Below are 16,568 nucleotides of genomic sequence, written 5' to 3' on the forward strand. Positions count from 1 at the left end.
CGGACGATGGTTGCTAGGGGATGTACAGACGCAGGAGAGGCGTGTCGGGCCAATGAAGCAAGATGGGAGGAAGAGCGGGCCGGATGGAGGGAGCGAGCGTGAGACGGAGCCGGAGACGAACTTTGACGACGAGAGCAACGGGTTGCTGCGGGCTGAGCGGCCAGGCTGGACCCGCCGATGTCTTTAAGACCCCCCCCCCAGACAGGGGCAGCGGGTGACCATGCCGCCCTCGAAGCTGGGATGGGGAGTGCTCGCCGCAGAGGATTGTCGCGGCAACGGGAGGGGCTTGTTGGGATGCAGATGGACCGACGGGCATGTGGAAGGAGGGCGCGTGCTCTGCCGCTGGCCGATGCAATCCCACCGACCGACCGACGCAATCCCACCGGCAGTTCCGCACAACAGCAACGCCCAGGCTGGCACGGCGACGGCTGGCCCGTGCAGCCGTGGAGTCATTGTGGCTCGATGGCCAAGACCAAGCACGAGTGCTGGCTTTGGAGGATGCGGGTGCTGCTGGGCGCAGATGCTGATATCGACCAATGCTGCAGATAGCTGATATCGGCCATTGCTGCCGATGATTGATATCGTTCAATGCAGCGGCCCACAGACACAACCGTGAATGGCCGGTGCATCAGCAGCAATGCAACAGGGTGCCAGAGGACGGTCGGGCAGCGCAGCGGGGCGGCAATGGACCGCGGTCTGCCGACTCAGGCTCCCGGCTTGGGCGCTGGCGCGGAGGGGCCTTGTTGGTCGGGCGGTTTGGGGATGCCAGCAAGCCTGTGGAATCTTTGGCGGCACAGCTTGCTGCCACAACGACGGGGGTTGGGTGGAGGTGCACCGACAGACAATGTGCGGGTGGTTTGGTGAGGGCCGAGACGATTCGGATGGATGCTCAATCGGCGTTCGATGAGCACCCAGCAGATGCTCAGCAGATACTCTGATGTTTCGTGAATGTTCAGCCAGATGCTCGGCAGACGCTGGAGGGTGCCCGAGATGCCATCCCACCAGCCCGCGGCCTGCCAGCGCTCCTGCCTGAGCACCCTGCATGCCAAGGAGGCTTTGTCCCGGCAGGGCAGCACGACATGCCCATGTTCGGAGCAGATCGAGTGCGTGCAGAACTTGGGAATGGGAGGCGGCGAGCGCGTGCAATGTCCTTTGCCAGAGCCCGGGTGAACCCGCGGCCTCCTACTGGCTGCCGCCTGATGACTACGGGATAGGCGTCGCGGCCGCTCGTTTGCCATCGCGGCTTGGGTGTGCTCTGCGCCGAAACCTGGTTGCATCGAGCCAGCAGTGCCCGACGCCGCACCAGGCTCATGGCGACTTTGACTGGCCGAAAGTGCTTGCAGGCCGCCGCGGTCTGCGGCTCGGGGGCTGCGTCGACGGAATGGGGCGGACTGGCCGCTGTCTGCGGCGAGAACGAAGTCGCCCGCAGACGGGAGGAAAGGTTCCTCTGTGCTGGGATGCCAGCCCGACTCTCAGTCGCACCAGCAGAGCCAGAGGGACCAGCGCCTGTTAGCCCCGCGATGTTGGCGAGGACAGAGTTGCACACTGGGCTCTGAGGATCTTCGGGAGGGGGACTCCCAGGAGGACTCGACCACAGGCGCCATCGGCGGCAGGAACATGCTGCTTCCTTTGCGGCCCAGGGCATGGACAGACCGCAAGTCGCCTGCGTTCTCCGCCCTCACTTTCCCATCCGAGGCACTTGCCATTCCGACAGCCCTGTTCAGCTCGGCATTCTCATTCTGATGCCAGCACTTGGACACCAACACTTGGACACCAACACTTGGACACCAACACTTGGACACCAACACTTGGACACCAACACTTGGACACCAACACTTGGACTGCCACTGCACCGCCACCGCCAATCGCGTGATCTTCCAGCCGGCTCCATCCACCTATCCAGCCGGCTCGAATGAGTCTTCGTGGCGCTTCTCTTTTGTTCCTCGCCCTCAGTTTGATATTCTCGCCCTCTCGGCAGCGTCTTGCCCTTCCCCGCCCCATCGCAATCATCACCAGCAGGACCCCAAATGGCCACGAAGCAAGCCTTCAAGCGACTCACAAAGGAGTATCAGACCATCCAGGCAAACCCGCCTCCGTTCATCATCGCCCGCCCCCTGGAGAGCGATATCCTTGAATGGTGCGTCGTCTGCAATCCGACATCCTATCTCCCCCCTCCAGCATCCTATCTCGTCCACCTCCCTGCCATGTCCTGGCCGCTCTCCGGCTTTTTTTTGGCATCAATCCCGTCATCCGGCTAGCCAGCACTTGCACAAATCGCACGTCCCGACTTATCGATCTGCATCGCTTTGTTCCGGATGCAGGCACTATGTCATCACCGGTCCCAAGGGCAGCCCGTATGAAGGTAAGATTCGCCCCAGCCATGTTTTTGCAGGCCACATTGGATTCTGGACAGGCAAATCGGCCGTGCCGCAGGCTCAACCGCCTCTATTTGGCCTCGTGTCTGACCTCGTCTCTCCCTCTGCCCTTCACTTTGCCTCGCAGGAGGTTCGTGTCCGTATGCTGCATGCGCACGGCGACCATCTGTCGTCCGCATTCTGGCTGGGGCTGGCTGGCTGCCGGCCATCCGGGCTGAATAATGTCGGGATTGGTCCGCCGCTGCGACCCCTGCCTTCGTATCTCGCATCTCATGTCCTGCATCGCTTGTCGATCACTGCTGCAGGAGAGTACCACGGCAAGCTCATCTTTCCGAGCGATTACCCCTTCAAGCCCCCGGCTATCAAGATGGTCACCCCCAATGGTGCGTCTCTCGACCCGCTCATCGGTCTTGGCGCTCCACTGGCTTCACGTCGTTGGGAGTCCGGTATTCCTTAAAGACGGAGCCACCGCTGATCACGCTAACCTTGACCACTGCGGGTTGATCGTCCACGGCGTGTTGCTGACTATCCGTTGGCGTGATTTTGTTTGCACAGGTCGCTTCGAGGTGAACATGAAGCTTTGTCTGTCGATGAGTGACTACCACCGTAAGCCATCCGCAGCATGTCGAGAGCAATGGGAGCCTCCAGTAGGGTCCAATACGCATCCCTGATTCTCATGCATCGCATCGCCGGCCCTGATCTGTGGACGTTCCTTTGGTCTCGGCCATCCTGTTCTACATGCGCACGCGGATTGCAGCCTCAACTTGGAATCCAGCCTGGTCTGTCTCCACCATTCTCACGGGACTGCTAAGCTTCATGGTATGTATCGGAGAGCGTCGTAAGCATCCTGCCCAAGGTTAGCGGCCATTTGCTCCCGGCTGCCCGCCGCTACATCGATATGTGGCTGTCTCTGACTTGCCATGTCTGTGATTCTGACGATCCACAGCTCGAGAACGAGTCCACCACCGGCAGCATCCGGACCACAGCCGAAGAGAAGCGTCGGCTTGCAAAGAGCTCCCACGCCTTTAACAGAGCCAACCACAAGTTCAGAGGTGCTATTCTTGGCCAAACCCTGCGATGTTTGAGTCGGGCAGCTTGTTTCTGTTGACTCGACTCGTGCCATCAGATGTGTGCCATCAGATGTGTGCCATCAGATGCGTGCCATCGTCCCGCTCGTTTCGCTCGCTCGTCTGCACCACTCACTCAATTGTTCTGCCCACGCGCTTCTTTTGGTCCTTTCTGCTTACAGAGGTTTTTCCTGAGCTGGCGGCCAAAACTGTCGAGCAGCAGTCGCCACCACCTCCAGAGTCTGCCGTTCGGCTGCGGACGACTGCCTCCAAGCCGACTGCGGATGACGCCAAGGCTGAGATAGCACCCACTGTCGCAGCTCCCGAGAGAGGACTCGCTCAAATGGCCTGGGACAGCGTGCGATCCAACATCCTCCGGCTGATATTCGGCGGTCTCGTCATGTACATTGTGATTCTCAAAGTCATGACTCGCTTGGCTCAGTAACCCGTACCGCCCTCTCGCTCGGGCCACTTGCGGCCGCTGTGTTGGAATCGTCCGGCAACTCCCACCCTAATTTATTCCTCGATGACGGCGCTTGGACGGCTTCCCTTCTCCCACTTTCGTTGGTGGCACTGGTGTCCTTCGATAGACTCGGTTTCCCTCTCCGTGTATCCCCCCCCTGCTTCTCTGTTGCCCCCATCGTCGACTTATTCCCGTGCGGCTGTCTAGTTTGATTTTGCTGGCTGATGGGGATGGACACGCCGACTGGACCGATGGCGACAGCTCCAGGAGCGGATCAAGTGAGCAAGGATAGCGATGGATCAGCAAGTCCGGTCTCGCAAAGTGGCCCCCAGCACCATCAATAGCAAGCGGGCACTGCTTTCTCTCTGTGGCCAACTTCCACCACCACCACCTCCTCCTTCCTGCCCTGACAGCTGGTGTCAATTGCTGTTATTGTTGCTGTTTTTTCTTCTCTTCCCTGCAGCTCGATAGACCTGGGGGCTCTGTGGGAGTTACTGCACGGATCCGCCTTCGCTGTCGAGCTGTCACTCCGCCCTCGTAAGTTGTATTTTATCATCTCGGCATTCACAGAATGAAAACGTGATGCACCACAGCCGTAGCTCATGGGGAGGGGGCAACCAGACCCAGGGTGGATGTATTGCCGATGTAACAACAGGAACCAGCGCGACAACGAGCTATGACAGCGAAAAAAGTGGCAATGAACAATGAACAATGAACAATGAAGAGCGATAATGGAGAATGGAGAATGGCAATGGAGAATGGCAACGCCGACAGCATACACGACTCTGCCGCAGCTCAGAGCTCGGCAAAGTCCATGGCAATCTCCGTCTTGAGGGCCATATCCTGAGCCGGAGACAGCCCAAACGAGACACCAAGGGGACTCGGCAGAGGCACATCTGGCTGCTCGGCCGCCAAGTTGGCCGTGCCGCTGACGCAGACCTCGAGCAGTGCCGCCATGCCGAGCTGGTTTGCTGCGGCAATGAGCTCCAGCAACTGGTTCTGGTGCTGCATCGCAAAGCGACGATCCCAGGCGGGCTGCCGGGCCAGCGTCTCGCTCTCATCGACGCTGGCACCAAGCTCATAGACCGACGCGTCGATGGTGCGGACGGGCTCGCCGTGGTGGTGGCTGTAGAACTCGATAATCTGCGGGAGAGACGAAGGGCACGAGTTGGCTTTGGCATTCCCGATATCAGCGAGACGAAGCAACGAAGCGGGACAGCAAACGACACTCACACTCTTCAAAACCGGGGCGCGGATATTTGGCAGCGACAGCGACATTGACGGAGGCTGGATCGGACGGCTGCCGAGGTCCAGCAGCGTGGCATATTCCAGGATGTCGGTTTCGACCGACACTGTTTCGTTGTTTATCAGCGAGACGGTACACTGTGGCTTGACCATACTTGGGAAGAAGAGTTATGAGACGGGCGCTTGGACAGGGGATGTTTGGACGTTTGGATAGGGATGGACGTTTGGATCGGATGGACGTTTGGATAGGGATGGGCGTTTGGACAGACCTGGCCTTTCTATACTGAGGTCGGTCGTCACCCTGACTGAGCATACATGCACCGCAGGGACGTGACCGCGCGGCTGAATGGGAGGACTCGCAGGACCGAGGTTCCGGCACAGCACCAGCCCCCGAGCAAGGATGACACAGCAGCCCAGGACATTCTCTGGCCAGCCTGCTGTGCTTTCACGAGCCAAAGCGCTCGGACCCTCCGTAGGCTCTCACTGCCGTTGCTGCTGTTGCCCGCTCAGCACCCAGGAAGCCAGTGTCCACCGCTCGCTTTCTTTGGAGGAAGTATGTCCCGGGTCATAATTGTACTTTGGGGGCGGACTATCCTCCATTCACAAGATCTGTGTATTGCCGCCGCCGACTGCCGCCAGGCGTATGAGACATGGCGAGGGGGGAGGTGGAGGATCAGGGGCGGAGCACAATCACGGCCACATAGCCAACTCGCCCTCGGCCCAGAATGACCAGGCTGGTTGGGTTTACAGGGTGTACACCGAGATGGTGCCCTTGATGCCGTTGTAGATCAGGGTGTTGTTCACGGGAATGTACTGGTGTGTGACCAGCTTGATGATCTCTTGCGAGGCGATGCCGCCCATGACCGCTCCAATGTTGTGCAGTTCCGAGCCGCCGGCACGGACCCTATAGTGCCGAGATCAGCGATATCAGTTGGAAGCCCTGTGTTGGACACAAGCCTCATCGGACGAGCGAGCCATGCGGATATCAAGTCACGGCGACCTGCACCGACTTGGCCGCGGGGGGGGGCGTATATGTCCTGTCATCTGCTGTCGCCTCTTTCGCCTTCGCCAGCTCCCATTCTCCCTTTGTCCGACACACTTACATCTCGTGAACGTGATCGTCGCTGATGCTGTCCACGGGAATCTCAAGCTTGGTGAGCAGGGAGACGACGCATTTCTTCAAGCTACCAATGTCAGTCTCGACGTCCTCGTGGTGCTCGCCTAAGAACCAAGCGTTTGATCGCGGGGGCGAGGACAAACCAGGATCAGAATCAACCTGTCATTCAAGCGATGGGATCTGTGGGCGCAAGGCCGCTGAAGACCACTGGCAGCCTCTCCACTCTCGACACGGCAGCCCACCGAACAAACCTGACCGCTCGTCACCTCTGACTCGCTCACGCCCTCGTCTTTCACTCGCTTACTCCACCGCCGTTACCTGGATATCGCTTGAAGGTCTCGAAAAACAATTCCGAGGCCCGGAAGAGGATGTAGTAGACAAGGTTGTTGTCAAGGTCGTTCAGATGGGTCTGAATCTCGGCGGTCTTGGCACTTTCAAACTCGTCATGGAGCGAGCGATAGCGGATCACGGCAAGCGACTGGCAGTTCTTGCAAAATCGGGCAATCTCTTCGTTCGAGATTTGGACGGGATTGGACGCTGAGTGAACGTGTCCCGTGGTCTTGACCGGAAGCGACTGAAGCAGGGCTTCGACCCGCTGGGAGATATGTGCCACGTCGGCTTGGGCTTGATTGCGATACCTTTCAGAAGCCAAGGCGGGGGGGGGATGCGAGCATTGTTAGAAAGGGATGGATTTCACAACGACACGGCTGATATCTTCTTGGACCAAGTGGCTGTTGGGAGGTTCGAGCTGCAGCAAGTAACTCACAGGGTCTGCAGAGCCACAAACGACTCTGTGTCGGCCTTCATGTCAGGAATCTTGCCGGTGAGGGGAAGGCTGCCGTTTCCTTCGTTGTTGACAAAGTCTCGGACGGCACGAGCAGTAATCCAGAAGAATGACGACTGTGATCACAGCGGCCGCACGAATTGGTTGCTTGGAATGTCAGCTTCGTTGAGGCGAGATGAGACATCGACGAAGTGCCCTCTAGCGGCGCTACTGACTGTCCTCGGTTGGATGCACGGTCGGAAGCACGGCCGGACGCCTCCTGGGCCTCACCTGTGTGCAGATATCGGAAGCCTCGGGGTCATTCAGGATATCCAGGATGTTGGAAGGGATCTGTTCGCGGCGATCGTGGTCAGCATCTGCAAAGTCAATGGCTATCGTTTGCGGGAGAAGGTTGACCCAGTCTGGGCCACCCACAACCGACCTTGGTCTTGGTGCAGGCGCGCAGGACGGCCTGGGTGGCTTCATCAAAGTTCTCGGGATCCAGTAGATCGCCCTGCTTCTTGCGAATGAGTTCCTTGAACTTTTGTCGCTCAGCTGCATTCGATGGCAGTTCTCCGTTGTGCTGTATGTAGGCGTGAAGGAGAGAGAGAGGTGTCGGGTTCAGGTTCAGACCAAGCCAACTGATGACTGACTTCCGGCGTGCGAGGCAGGTCGGTGGCAAAAGGCCATAGAGACAGGCGCCGGACATCCCCAAGCCCATTCCAGAAGAAGCTGCAGGCTAGCACAGCGACGGCACATACATGGCGCTTCCACTCGTCCAGGAGCTGCAAAAGGATGACGACATAGGGCACATGGGACTTTTGGTGCGAGTCCATCTGGTCCATGTTGAACTGCGCCGAGAACTGGATCAGGGCCGGGAAAGGCTGGTCCAAGCGCAGATCCATGACGGACTCGGGATGCGACTCGACCACTGGAGATGGACGGCATGCCGCGGCATTGACGTGCCGATGGGATGGCCGTGGCAAACAAGTCGTGTGAATTTGTGGTCGGGGTGACGAAGGCGATCCCAAAGAGTGTCTTGGCCAACGCCAAGGTGGACCAAAGAGCAGTTCGTCGGCAAGCCGGTCGTACCTGTATGCTCGGGAACGGCGATTCTCAGATGCGCAAAGAAGCCGCATGTGCGAAGCACCACCAGGGCGATCCGGGCGTCCCAGCAAATGCTGGCGAGCTTCTTTATCGATGCCTCGGGAAGGGCCGTGGCGATGACGATCGAGAACTGTCTGAAGAACGAGGGATCTCGGTCGATCAGCGAGACGGGGTCCTAGCCGGCACGGCATAGCAGTATCGTGAGGACGGGATGTGTGGACGCATTCGAACATGCAAGCAACCCCCCCCTTCAGGGGTGCTGAAGCCTGCCAAGGGAATCTGGCTCTTGGCAGCAGCATCGGTGCAGGGCGGCTTCGAGGCCCTCGGATATGTCGAGCAACGCTACCTGATCGACAAAGTTTCCAACGACCTCGTCGTTCAGCTCCTTGAGATACTCGGCCATCACCTGGGACTTGGACTTGCCGATCGAGTCGTGCGTCAAGAAGAAGTTCTTGCCGACATCGCGGCCGGTAATCAGTTTGCTGTCGACAATGGTAAAGCTTCCGATCCCTGGATGCCAGACAGGCGGACAGTGCAGCACAGACAAGCGACAGGAGAAGAGAAATGCGGGCGCATTGCTTTTGCATAAGCAAAGTGGTCCAATCGACATGCCCCAGGGCGAAATGGGCAGCGCTTCCAGTCAGGGGGAGGGAGGAGGCGACGAGCGTCCGGGGGACTCGTCCAGCACAGCTGCAGTCCCTGTCCAGCCCTGGGTCCTTGCCTGGCAAAATCAGATTCTTGAGGGTTTCCGACCCAGCCACCGAGGCATTCAGGAGACAGACTCTTGCGTCCTCGAGGCAAGCTTGCCCATGTGCCTGCCAGAGTCTTCAGCGGCGATTGAGCGCCAGAGGAGAAGCAGCCAAAGCAGGCGGTCAGAGTCCGGTCAGGAGCGTGCCGTCCGAGCGAACGGGTGAATCGGGCCGGGAGCAGTGGGAAAGAGAACCGGAGAACCGAAAGGACGACGGATCTGCCGTGATGCGGCCGCTGCTGAGGCCCGGATGTCGAGTCGACAAGTTGGCGCCACCTGCTCCTGAAGCAACAGGCGATCAGCAACCCGATGCATTGCGGGTTTGGGACGGATCGGCACCTGAGCTGGCGGTCGTATTTCTGAGTTTTCTTGTCAATCATCTGTGCGTCTCTCTCGGCGGAACTGCGCGGATCCAAGATGCGAGCCAGGTCTGGACGAGTTGATGGAGGCCAACGCAGCAAGAAGGCGGGGCCGGCGCGAGCGTCGGTGGTTGTGTCGCCAGGGCCGACCTGCGGCTTCGGGCAAAAGCGACCTGCGGGTGGCGACGAAGCGGTGCTCACTTTTGGGCCGCTCGGAACCAGGGTGCGCACACCACACACCACACACCGGGCTGGTTCGCCCAAGCGACGGCGCCTGGTCGTGGTGAAGGTCGATGGGGGAGCATCGTTTGCCCTCCTCCCGCACACCCCTGTGCTGGAAGCCCCGTTTCGTTCAGAATGCACTGTGTATTTGTTGGTAGCACGATTGAGCCAAGAGACAGTTGCTTCCAGATTGCTCCCGGGGATGGATCACGTTCATTGCGGCAGTGGGATAATGGAGGGAGAAGTTCAAGTTGCCGGGAATGGCCAACGTGCAATGCCTCAACGTGCAATGCTCAAGTTGCAATGAACATGCTAGACAAGGGGTGGGAGGAGAGCATTATGCCGAGTCATACCATACAAAACTTTGGAGGCAAGCGGGGGGGGGAGTGGGTGTGAAAGTGAATATGGACATGCACAAAGCCACAAAAATATGTAGGGAGCAGGCCCCCCTCTATCACTGGTCCATCCGCACAGACTTGAGGACGACTGTGTCGGTCAGCTTTTCGCTGATCATCGGGGTCGACAGGAAGTGTTTTAATGTTTCATACTGTGAACGAAAGCAGGACAGGTCAGTATCAGTCTCAGTCTCAGTCTCATAGGTAGCATTCAGTCGGACGGGCAGGCCTGCCAGATCAGATCAGATCAGAGTGGCAGATCGAGGGGAGCAGCTACCAGTGGCAGCGGCGCCGTGCAGGCTTGGTAAATACTCACAGTTGTCCAGCAGATTGCTGTCGCAGGGGCGTGTGCCAGAATGCGGGGCTTGACTCCACGGACAAACCCAAGGAGGCCCTTGCGTTTGTAGATGAGCTTGGCAGCGCCCCAGAGGCCGTTAACACCACGGATCTCGGGATCGCTGGTGCTGCCGCGGGTCTGCAGGATGGTCTTGCAGACGTCAATGGGGTTGGTGAGTGTCGATGCCAGGGCACCAGCGATGGCGCCGGCTGCGATGTGGGTTTTGGGATCGTAGCCGCCAGATGGATTGAAGGTTTTCCGGAAGAACTCGTATGAAACGTAGTGGATGGACTGGAAGGGGATCTGCATCACGAGAGTGGTCGGGTAGGAGACATAGAAAGCCTGGATGCCCTCTCGCTTGAGGACGTCCGAGGCGCAGTGCAGCACTCCGCGGTAATGTGTTCCGATCTGCATCCGCTGTTTGATGACTGGACGACAAGATCGTGCAACACCGCCGGGTGGTGATTTCGAGGACAGTTATGAGGCATAGTGTGAGGCGATAGCGATAGTAGTGAGAGGGATGGAGATGGATGCAGAACAAACAGTCAGCACGACTCTGGGCTGGTGTCTGCAGGAGCAGCAAACCGGCCAAAGCACGAACGGCACGATCGCGGGTGGCGCCCCAAGCCAAGGGGATTGCTGCAGGTTCGCTCTTGCAGGACAAACGACATACCATCAAACGGGTTCATAAAGGCTTCGTTGGCCAACGTGGCGACAACGCCGGCTGCGGCTGCAGACAACAGAGACAATGATGGAACGAGAGGATCAGTCAGTCAGTTGACTGACTGCAAGCGGGTATACCCAGAGGAAAGGGCGAACAGACACTCTTTGGCGTTCCAGAAGCGGATCGTCCCGAGCCGGCCCACTCGCAAGCGGGCGGCGAACCACCCTCCGCTATCCCTCACTCATCCTCAAACAGAGAGCACTCACCAGTCTGCAGAGGGGTATGTTCATCGGCATTAGCGCCAAAGAGGGTCTTGCAGTGTTCGTAGGTCGCAAATTGGAGAGCATGTGCGGGACCAGCCCCCACGATCACGGAATTGACGCCTCTCCACAGCCCATAGAAACCCTCGGTGGTGGTGATTTGCGCAAAGGCGTGTGAGATGCTGGAATAGATGGCCTTTGAGTTCAGGATCTGCATGCGAGTCTGGGTGTGTGCGCGAGGCAAGTCACAGCAGAACGAAGGATCGAGTCAGAATGACAGCACCAGCACAGGGGATCGATAGACCAATGCGCAGGCGGCGACAATCTGCGAGCGAGCGAGCGAGCACACCCGGGCGACAAAACGCATCGACCACACCGGAGGCATGCAGGAATGACATTTACCTTGATGGAGTCGAAGGGAAACATGACCGAGTGCTCGGTGATGCCGGCAAGGGCTCCCGCCATCATATGCACGGCGACAGATGACGTGGGCAGCGACTCGTAGTCGATATCTTCGAGCTCAGATTGCGAGGCATATGACGATGTTGAGGGCGGCTGGGTCGATGGCTGAGTCGGTGATGGCAGCGGGGCTGAGGACAGAGGAGCCATGGTGGTTGGATCGAAGGACGAGAGACGAAAGACAGATGGACAGGCGGCGGATGGGCTGTTGAGTATCGGGATGGGCAGATCAGGTCCCGGATGCGGCAGTTACGAGATGGAGGTTGAGCGATCGAGCGAGCGATCGGGCGCGGGAGGGAATGAGGAGGACCGGAAGGGCGTTGCTCGGGACGACTGGACGACGGCAGAGGACGGCACCGATGGATATAGTCGCAAGGACGAGACGATATCGCGGCGAGGAGATGGCGGTCCAAGAGCAGATAAGGTCGTCCAGAGCGATTATCAATGGCCGGCCCCACAAAAAAAAAAAAGAGCCGGCCTGGGCACGACCCTTGGAGTTGGATCGGCCTCGGACGGGGCCAACCAACAGGGCGGGGCCGGAAACGGTTGTCCCACAGCGGAAGGGCGGAGGCAAGGCGCAGGCGGCGTGCGCAGCTTGTGTGTGCACTGTGTCTGTGCCTGTGTCTGTGTCGGCCAGCTGGCTGTGTGGGCGGAGCAGCTTGTGCTGTGCGGGTGCACTGTTGCTGTCGACTGTCCCAGCAGAGACGCGCGCAGGCGGCTGGTTGCGTCGGCGTCGCACACCGATAGTGCTCTATCTGCAGCGTCATGTGCCTCTGCAGCGTTGTCGCTGTGGAGGCGCTGTCGAGGCGCTCCGATAACGGGTCTGTGTTCTCACGTGCAGCATCAAGGACGGCCTGCCTATTCGGGAAAGCACAGTCGCACATCGGAGCGGCGGGCCAACCAGAGCGCACGGAGATCGGCTGGCGCGCAATAGCCCCGCATTCCGCGCTGTGCGCCTCGAACGCAGCCGCGCAGCGCGGCACGCGCAGCCAATCAGCGACAGGCCGGGCGCAGGCGCCACAGCATCGCAGGCGCGCACAGGCGTGTGGCGGTCTGTGGAACGGGCGGTTGGCCGCGCGCAGCATACACTGCTGCTGCAGACACGCGTCGGCTCACGGCGGCCTGGATCCATCAGTCTCCAAGCACCTCCGGTGTCCAGGAGGCTGGCTCGGGCGATATGCGGGGCGATATGCGAGGCGATTTGCTGGGCGTGCCAACCCCCTTCCTCTCCAGGCTGTGCCAGAGTACTTCCACCGTCGCCCCGAAGCCCACCGCCATCGCCATCGCCATCGCCACCGAGATCGAAACCGGGGGACACACCCTTTGGCCATAGTGGGCGACAGGCGCATGTCAACAGAATCCCGACAGCACCGACAACTCCAGCTCAGAACAGGATGCGTTTCTTTTTGTACGGTGTTATATTGAGCGCTGGCGCCGATTCCGTCATCGTATTCATCATCGACAGCTTTGGCCGTCACCATCATCATCGAGCACCCATCCCACCATCAACTTCACATCAAAGTCAAAGGCCAACACCACGGCGCCAATGTTCAAACGAGAAAAAATGACAGCGACACATGGAACTAGTAGACACCGCAGCCTTTACGCAGAAAAGCGGCGCCCCTTATTTCTTAGTGCCGGCCTGGAGCAAAAACGGAAACATAAGATAAGGCACAGACACAAATCGGCAGCCGGCAACTGGCAAGACAGAATCCTAGCGCGAGCAGGTATAGTCATCGACACAGCGCACGGCTCTGACCGAGATCTCGAATCCGCCGGGTTGCTTAAAAGTGGTGGGATCTACGCTTGCCGAGAGGAATCTTGTCTCGGGAAGGAGAGTGGGCAGCGTCGTCATCGAGATCGTGAGGATGACCCACCTTCGAGGGGCTCGAGGCTCCGGACTTGGTCTTGTTCGACGGGGTGTGGATCAGGCTCTTCTTGTTTTGGGGAGAGGTGGCCTCCTTGGAGCCGAGCCCGGCAGAAGTCGGAGCAACTCTGGCCTGCAGACAGTGAGAGGCGTGAGTGGCCGGAAATGCAGAAGGCTAATATTAAACCATCATACCCTTGGTCGGCTGGCAGAGCAAAGAGCGGACACTGCTTCCTACCTGGATGGTGGGAGTGGGCTTTTGGAACGAAGGAGTGGTGGAGGCCTTGAGCTTCTGGTCCAGGGCCTTCATTTGGCCCTGAGCACTGGCAGAAACCTTGGGAACGGGTGTGACGGTGCGGGAGGTAGTTGGAGACTTGGCGGGGGCCTGAGCCATCTTGTTGGTGGGAGAAGCGGGGCGCTGAGCGGGAGTAGCGGCCTTGGCAGGAGCCTGAGCAGCCTTGGCAGGAGCCTGAGCAGCCTTGGCAGGAGCAGGAGTGGCCGCCTTCACTGGAGCAGCGGCCTTGGCAGGGGCCTGGGCCATCTTGTTGGTGGGAGAGGCAGGACGCTGGGCGGGAGTGGCTGCCTTGGCAGGGGTGGCTGCCTTCACCGGAGTAGCAGCCTTGGCGGGAGCCTGGGCCATCTTATTGGTGGGAGAGGCAGGACGCTGAGCAGGAGTGGCAGCCTTGGCAGGAGCCTGAGCAGCCTTGGCAGGAGCCTGAGCAGCCTTGGCAGGGGAAGCAGCCTTGGCAGGAGTGGCAGACTTCACTGGAGCAGCGGCCTTGGCAGGAGCAGCAGTCTTTGCGGGAGCAGCAGCCTGGGTTGGAGACTTGGCTGACGAGCTGCGAGAATGGCCATCGGCATAGTGGGGAGAAGTAACCGGGCTAAGCTTGGCAGTGTACGAAGCAGGCTCGGTGAAGAACTGAGGAGAGAACAGATCGGGGTTGAGGTTGGAAGAAGACTCCTGGCGGTTGGGCGACTTGCTGGGAGACTTGCTGGACTGGCGGCTGTGGGTCTGGCTGCTGGCATTGCTGGAAGGGCGCGAGTTGATTGGGGCGGGCTGTGGGAACAACACCAGCGAGTTAGTACCGATTTGGGGAACCGTATGTGAGAGGGTTATCTTTTGAGCCTTACCTTAGCGAGTGTCTTCTGGGGGGTAGGGGAAACTGAACGCTGAGAAGGAATCAGCGAAGTGGCCTTGGTAGGAGACTGTGCCTGGGCAGCCTTGTTGGTGGGAGAAGCGGGGCGCTGAGCAGGAGTGGCAGCCTTGGCAGGGGCCTGAGCAGCCTTGGCAGGAGCAGGAGCAGCTTTGGCAGGGGAAGCAGCCTTCATTGGAGTGGCAGCCTTCACCGGAGCAGCAGCCTTGGCAGGGGCCTGGGCCATCTTGTTGGTGGGAGAAGCGGGGCGCTGAGCAGGAGTGGCGGCCTTGGCAGGAGCCTGAGCAGCCTTGGCAGGAGCAGGAGCAGCCTTGGCAGGGGAAGCAGCCTTCATTGGAGTGGCAGCCTTCACCGGAGCAGCAGCCTTGGCAGGGGCCTGGGCCATCTTGTTGGTGGGAGAAGCGGGGCGCTGGGCGGGAGCAGCGGCCTTGGCAGGGGCTTGAGCAGCCTTGGCAGGAGGGGAGGCAGGGCGCTGAGCAGGAGTAGCCGACTTGCTGGTAGGAGAGGCGGCCTTAGAGGGCGTAGCAGCCTTGCCGGCAGGGAGGTTAGGCAAGGCGGCCTTCTTGGCGTTCAATTGCTGCTGGGCAGACTGGGAGGGGTTCTGAGCGACCTTGGTAGTAGCGTTGGTGTTTTGACGAACCATATTGACTGGGTAGTACGATATTCAGACGATAGGCGGGAAGTGGTTACTGGGTTTCGATAAAGCGAGACGAAGTGCTTTTTTTTTGAGCTTTTGGGGGTATTCGATTTTTTTTGTGAGTTTATGCAGTCCTTTTGTGAAGTATCGACAATCGTGAGAATGCGGGGGTTGTCAGATGGGTTCGACACGGGCGAGCTTTCTCTTCAATGCAGCTGCAGATATCGTTGGTGAAACGGAGCAGTTCTTGTCGACAGCAGGCGTTCGGGAATCAGTATTCGATAGACGAGGGTATCCGGCCAAAATCGAGGTGCTTGGGTATGAGTTGGAGGAGCGGGGGTATAGCCAACGGGTATCTGGCAGATACAGAGAAGATTCACAGGAGCGAACGCTTTGAGTTGAAGAACTCGACTGAGAGGAAGCAGATGCTTGCCGATGAGAACAGCAAGACCAAGGCGGGTGCCCGTGCCCGTTATATCTGAAAATCGGTCGACGGGGGATGCGGTCTGGAGTGGCAAGCCTGCTTTTCTTTTGTTGTCGTGTGATCATCCCAACAAGTCGCCAGGCAGTGCTCCAAAGTTTTTCTTTCGTAACAACAATCGCACCAAGACCGAAGACGAGAAAACTTGTTTTCTTTCCGCTGCGCGTCTGTCGAGCTGTCTGCCCCGTCGACAGGCAGACAGACAGAAAGGACAGGGCAGGGCCAGACAGGACAGGCAGCCAAGCAAACAGGCTGGCAGTGCATATCAATGCGCCGGCCCGACTAAGCAGCCTCTGCGCTCCCTGGACCTTTCTGAGCGATTGTTTGTGCTAGCGCCGCCGTGATCGGGGCTGTTCCGAGGCCGCAGCCAAGTGCAGCGCCCACCGCGGCTGTTTGCCGTTGCGCAGAGTGCCCAGAGTACTCAGAAGCATCAGTGTCGTATCGACAGGTACTGAGATTGTCCCCAGTGGCCAGGGTGGATGCCGGGGGAAGACGGAGGCCGGAGCCAGCCGCTTCCTTGCCTCGCCGCAATCAATTCGTGGCTGGAAGCTTCTTTGGAAGAGGAGCGGACGCAATTGCGTCAGAGCGGATGCTGCGGCCGCCTCGGCTGGTGGTCTGGCGCAACGCTTGGCAGCCTCGATGTGCTGGGTTGGGGCAGGTCGATAGCAGGCCGACGGCACTGTTGGGAAGAGAGACACCCGATCAGCCACCGCCGAGGAGGCGCGATAGTTTGGCTCAAACGCAAACTTGGCGGCAGACGGATCGGATGCAAGTGAATGCTGGACGGGGAGCAGCAGCGATGCGGGCGATAGATGAACACATGGAGTGGGAAAGTGAAGGTGGTTCCC

The 16,568-nt window shown here is 59.2% G+C and overlaps 5 protein-coding genes across 5 annotated transcripts; 1 reads left to right on the plus strand and 4 right to left on the minus strand.

The window, feature by feature from the left end:
* Positions 1–2,003: 2,003 nt before the first annotated feature.
* BJ171DRAFT_198867 (ubiquitin-conjugating enzyme/RWD-like protein) lies at positions 2,004–4,043 on the plus strand. Its single transcript, XM_053106248.1, has 7 exons — positions 2,004–2,137; positions 2,322–2,362; positions 2,681–2,758; positions 2,931–2,981; positions 3,133–3,194; positions 3,322–3,427; positions 3,625–4,043. Exons 1-7 carry the CDS (start codon positions 2,028–2,030, stop codon positions 3,885–3,887), a joined length of 711 nt encoding a protein of 236 aa, XP_052963790.1. The 5' UTR covers positions 2,004–2,027; the 3' UTR covers positions 3,888–4,043.
* A 657-nt stretch (positions 4,044–4,700) lies between these two features.
* BJ171DRAFT_584856 (uncharacterized protein) lies at positions 4,701–5,303 on the minus strand (the record flags this gene model as incomplete). Its single annotated transcript, XM_053114331.1, has 2 exons — positions 4,701–5,048; positions 5,139–5,303. The coding sequence occupies 2 exons, from the start codon at positions 5,301–5,303 to the stop codon at positions 4,701–4,703; spliced, it is 513 nt and encodes a 170-aa protein (XP_052963791.1).
* A 418-nt stretch (positions 5,304–5,721) lies between these two features.
* BJ171DRAFT_517118 (Nedd8 activating enzyme E1 subunit 1) lies at positions 5,722–9,401 on the minus strand. The gene is made up of 11 exons (XM_053112092.1): positions 9,225–9,401; positions 8,859–8,962; positions 8,484–8,647; positions 8,123–8,312; positions 7,792–7,961; positions 7,473–7,613; positions 7,322–7,381; positions 7,034–7,167; positions 6,586–6,905; positions 6,254–6,371; positions 5,722–6,054 (listed from the first exon to the last, which is right to left on the minus strand). Exons 1-11 carry the CDS (start codon positions 9,263–9,265, stop codon positions 5,895–5,897), a joined length of 1,602 nt encoding a protein of 533 aa, XP_052963792.1. The 5' UTR covers positions 9,266–9,401; the 3' UTR covers positions 5,722–5,894.
* Positions 9,402–9,591: 190 nt separating this feature from the next.
* Positions 9,592–12,094, minus strand: BJ171DRAFT_445119 (putative mitochondrial carrier protein). The gene is made up of 5 exons (XM_053108161.1): positions 11,525–12,094; positions 11,129–11,345; positions 10,872–10,928; positions 10,178–10,626; positions 9,592–10,013 (listed from the first exon to the last, which is right to left on the minus strand). Exons 1-5 carry the CDS (start codon positions 11,729–11,731, stop codon positions 9,921–9,923), a joined length of 1,023 nt encoding a protein of 340 aa, XP_052963793.1. The 5' UTR covers positions 11,732–12,094; the 3' UTR covers positions 9,592–9,920.
* A 1,271-nt stretch (positions 12,095–13,365) lies between these two features.
* BJ171DRAFT_629969 (uncharacterized protein) lies at positions 13,366–15,705 on the minus strand (the record flags this gene model as incomplete). The annotated part of the gene is made up of 3 exons (XM_053115609.1): positions 14,580–15,705; positions 13,687–14,505; positions 13,366–13,581 (listed from the first exon to the last, which is right to left on the minus strand). Exons 1-3 carry the CDS (start codon positions 15,243–15,245, stop codon positions 13,366–13,368), a joined length of 1,701 nt encoding a protein of 566 aa, XP_052963794.1. The 5' UTR covers positions 15,246–15,705.
* Between the last annotated feature and the right edge of the window lie 863 nt (positions 15,706–16,568).

The sequence above is a fragment of the Polychytrium aggregatum genome (assembly GCF_025602895.1).
Source record: "Polychytrium aggregatum strain JEL109 chromosome Unknown BJ171scaffold_37, whole genome shotgun sequence".
NCBI classification, from domain to species: domain Eukaryota; kingdom Fungi; phylum Chytridiomycota; class Chytridiomycetes; order Polychytriales; genus Polychytrium; species Polychytrium aggregatum.

Excerpts from the sequence above, each read along its gene's own strand:
- BJ171DRAFT_198867 (XM_053106248.1), top strand. The coding sequence starts at position 2,028 with ATGGCCACGAAGCAAGCCTTCAAGCGACTCACAAAGGAGTATCAGACC. Across the intron at positions 2,759-2,930 it reads CAAGATGGTCACCCCCAATG|GTCGCTTCGAGGTGAACATG; the intron begins GTGCGTCTCTCG and ends TTGTTTGCACAG. Across the intron at positions 3,195-3,321 it reads CGGGACTGCTAAGCTTCATG|CTCGAGAACGAGTCCACCAC; the intron begins GTATGTATCGGA and ends GACGATCCACAG.
- BJ171DRAFT_517118 (XM_053112092.1), bottom strand. The coding sequence starts at position 9,265 with ATGATTGACAAGAAAACTCAGAAATACGACCGCCAGCTCAG. Across the intron at positions 6,906-7,033 it reads TTTGTGGCTCTGCAGACCCT|GTATCGCAATCAAGCCCAAG; the intron begins GTGAGTTACTTG and ends GGCTTCTGAAAG. Across the intron at positions 6,372-6,585 it reads GACCTTCAAGCGATATCCAG|GCGAGCACCACGAGGACGTC; the intron begins GTAACGGCGGTG and ends CTTGGTTCTTAG.
- BJ171DRAFT_445119 (XM_053108161.1), bottom strand. The coding sequence starts at position 11,731 with ATGGCTCCTCTGTCCTCAGCCCCGCTGCCATCACCGACTCAGCCATCG. Across the intron at positions 10,929-11,128 it reads ACATACCCCTCTGCAGACTG|CCGCAGCCGGCGTTGTCGCC; the intron begins GTGAGTGCTCTC and ends TGTTGTCTGCAG. Across the intron at positions 10,627-10,871 it reads CTTTATGAACCCGTTTGATG|TCATCAAACAGCGGATGCAG; the intron begins GTATGTCGTTTG and ends CTTGTCGTCCAG.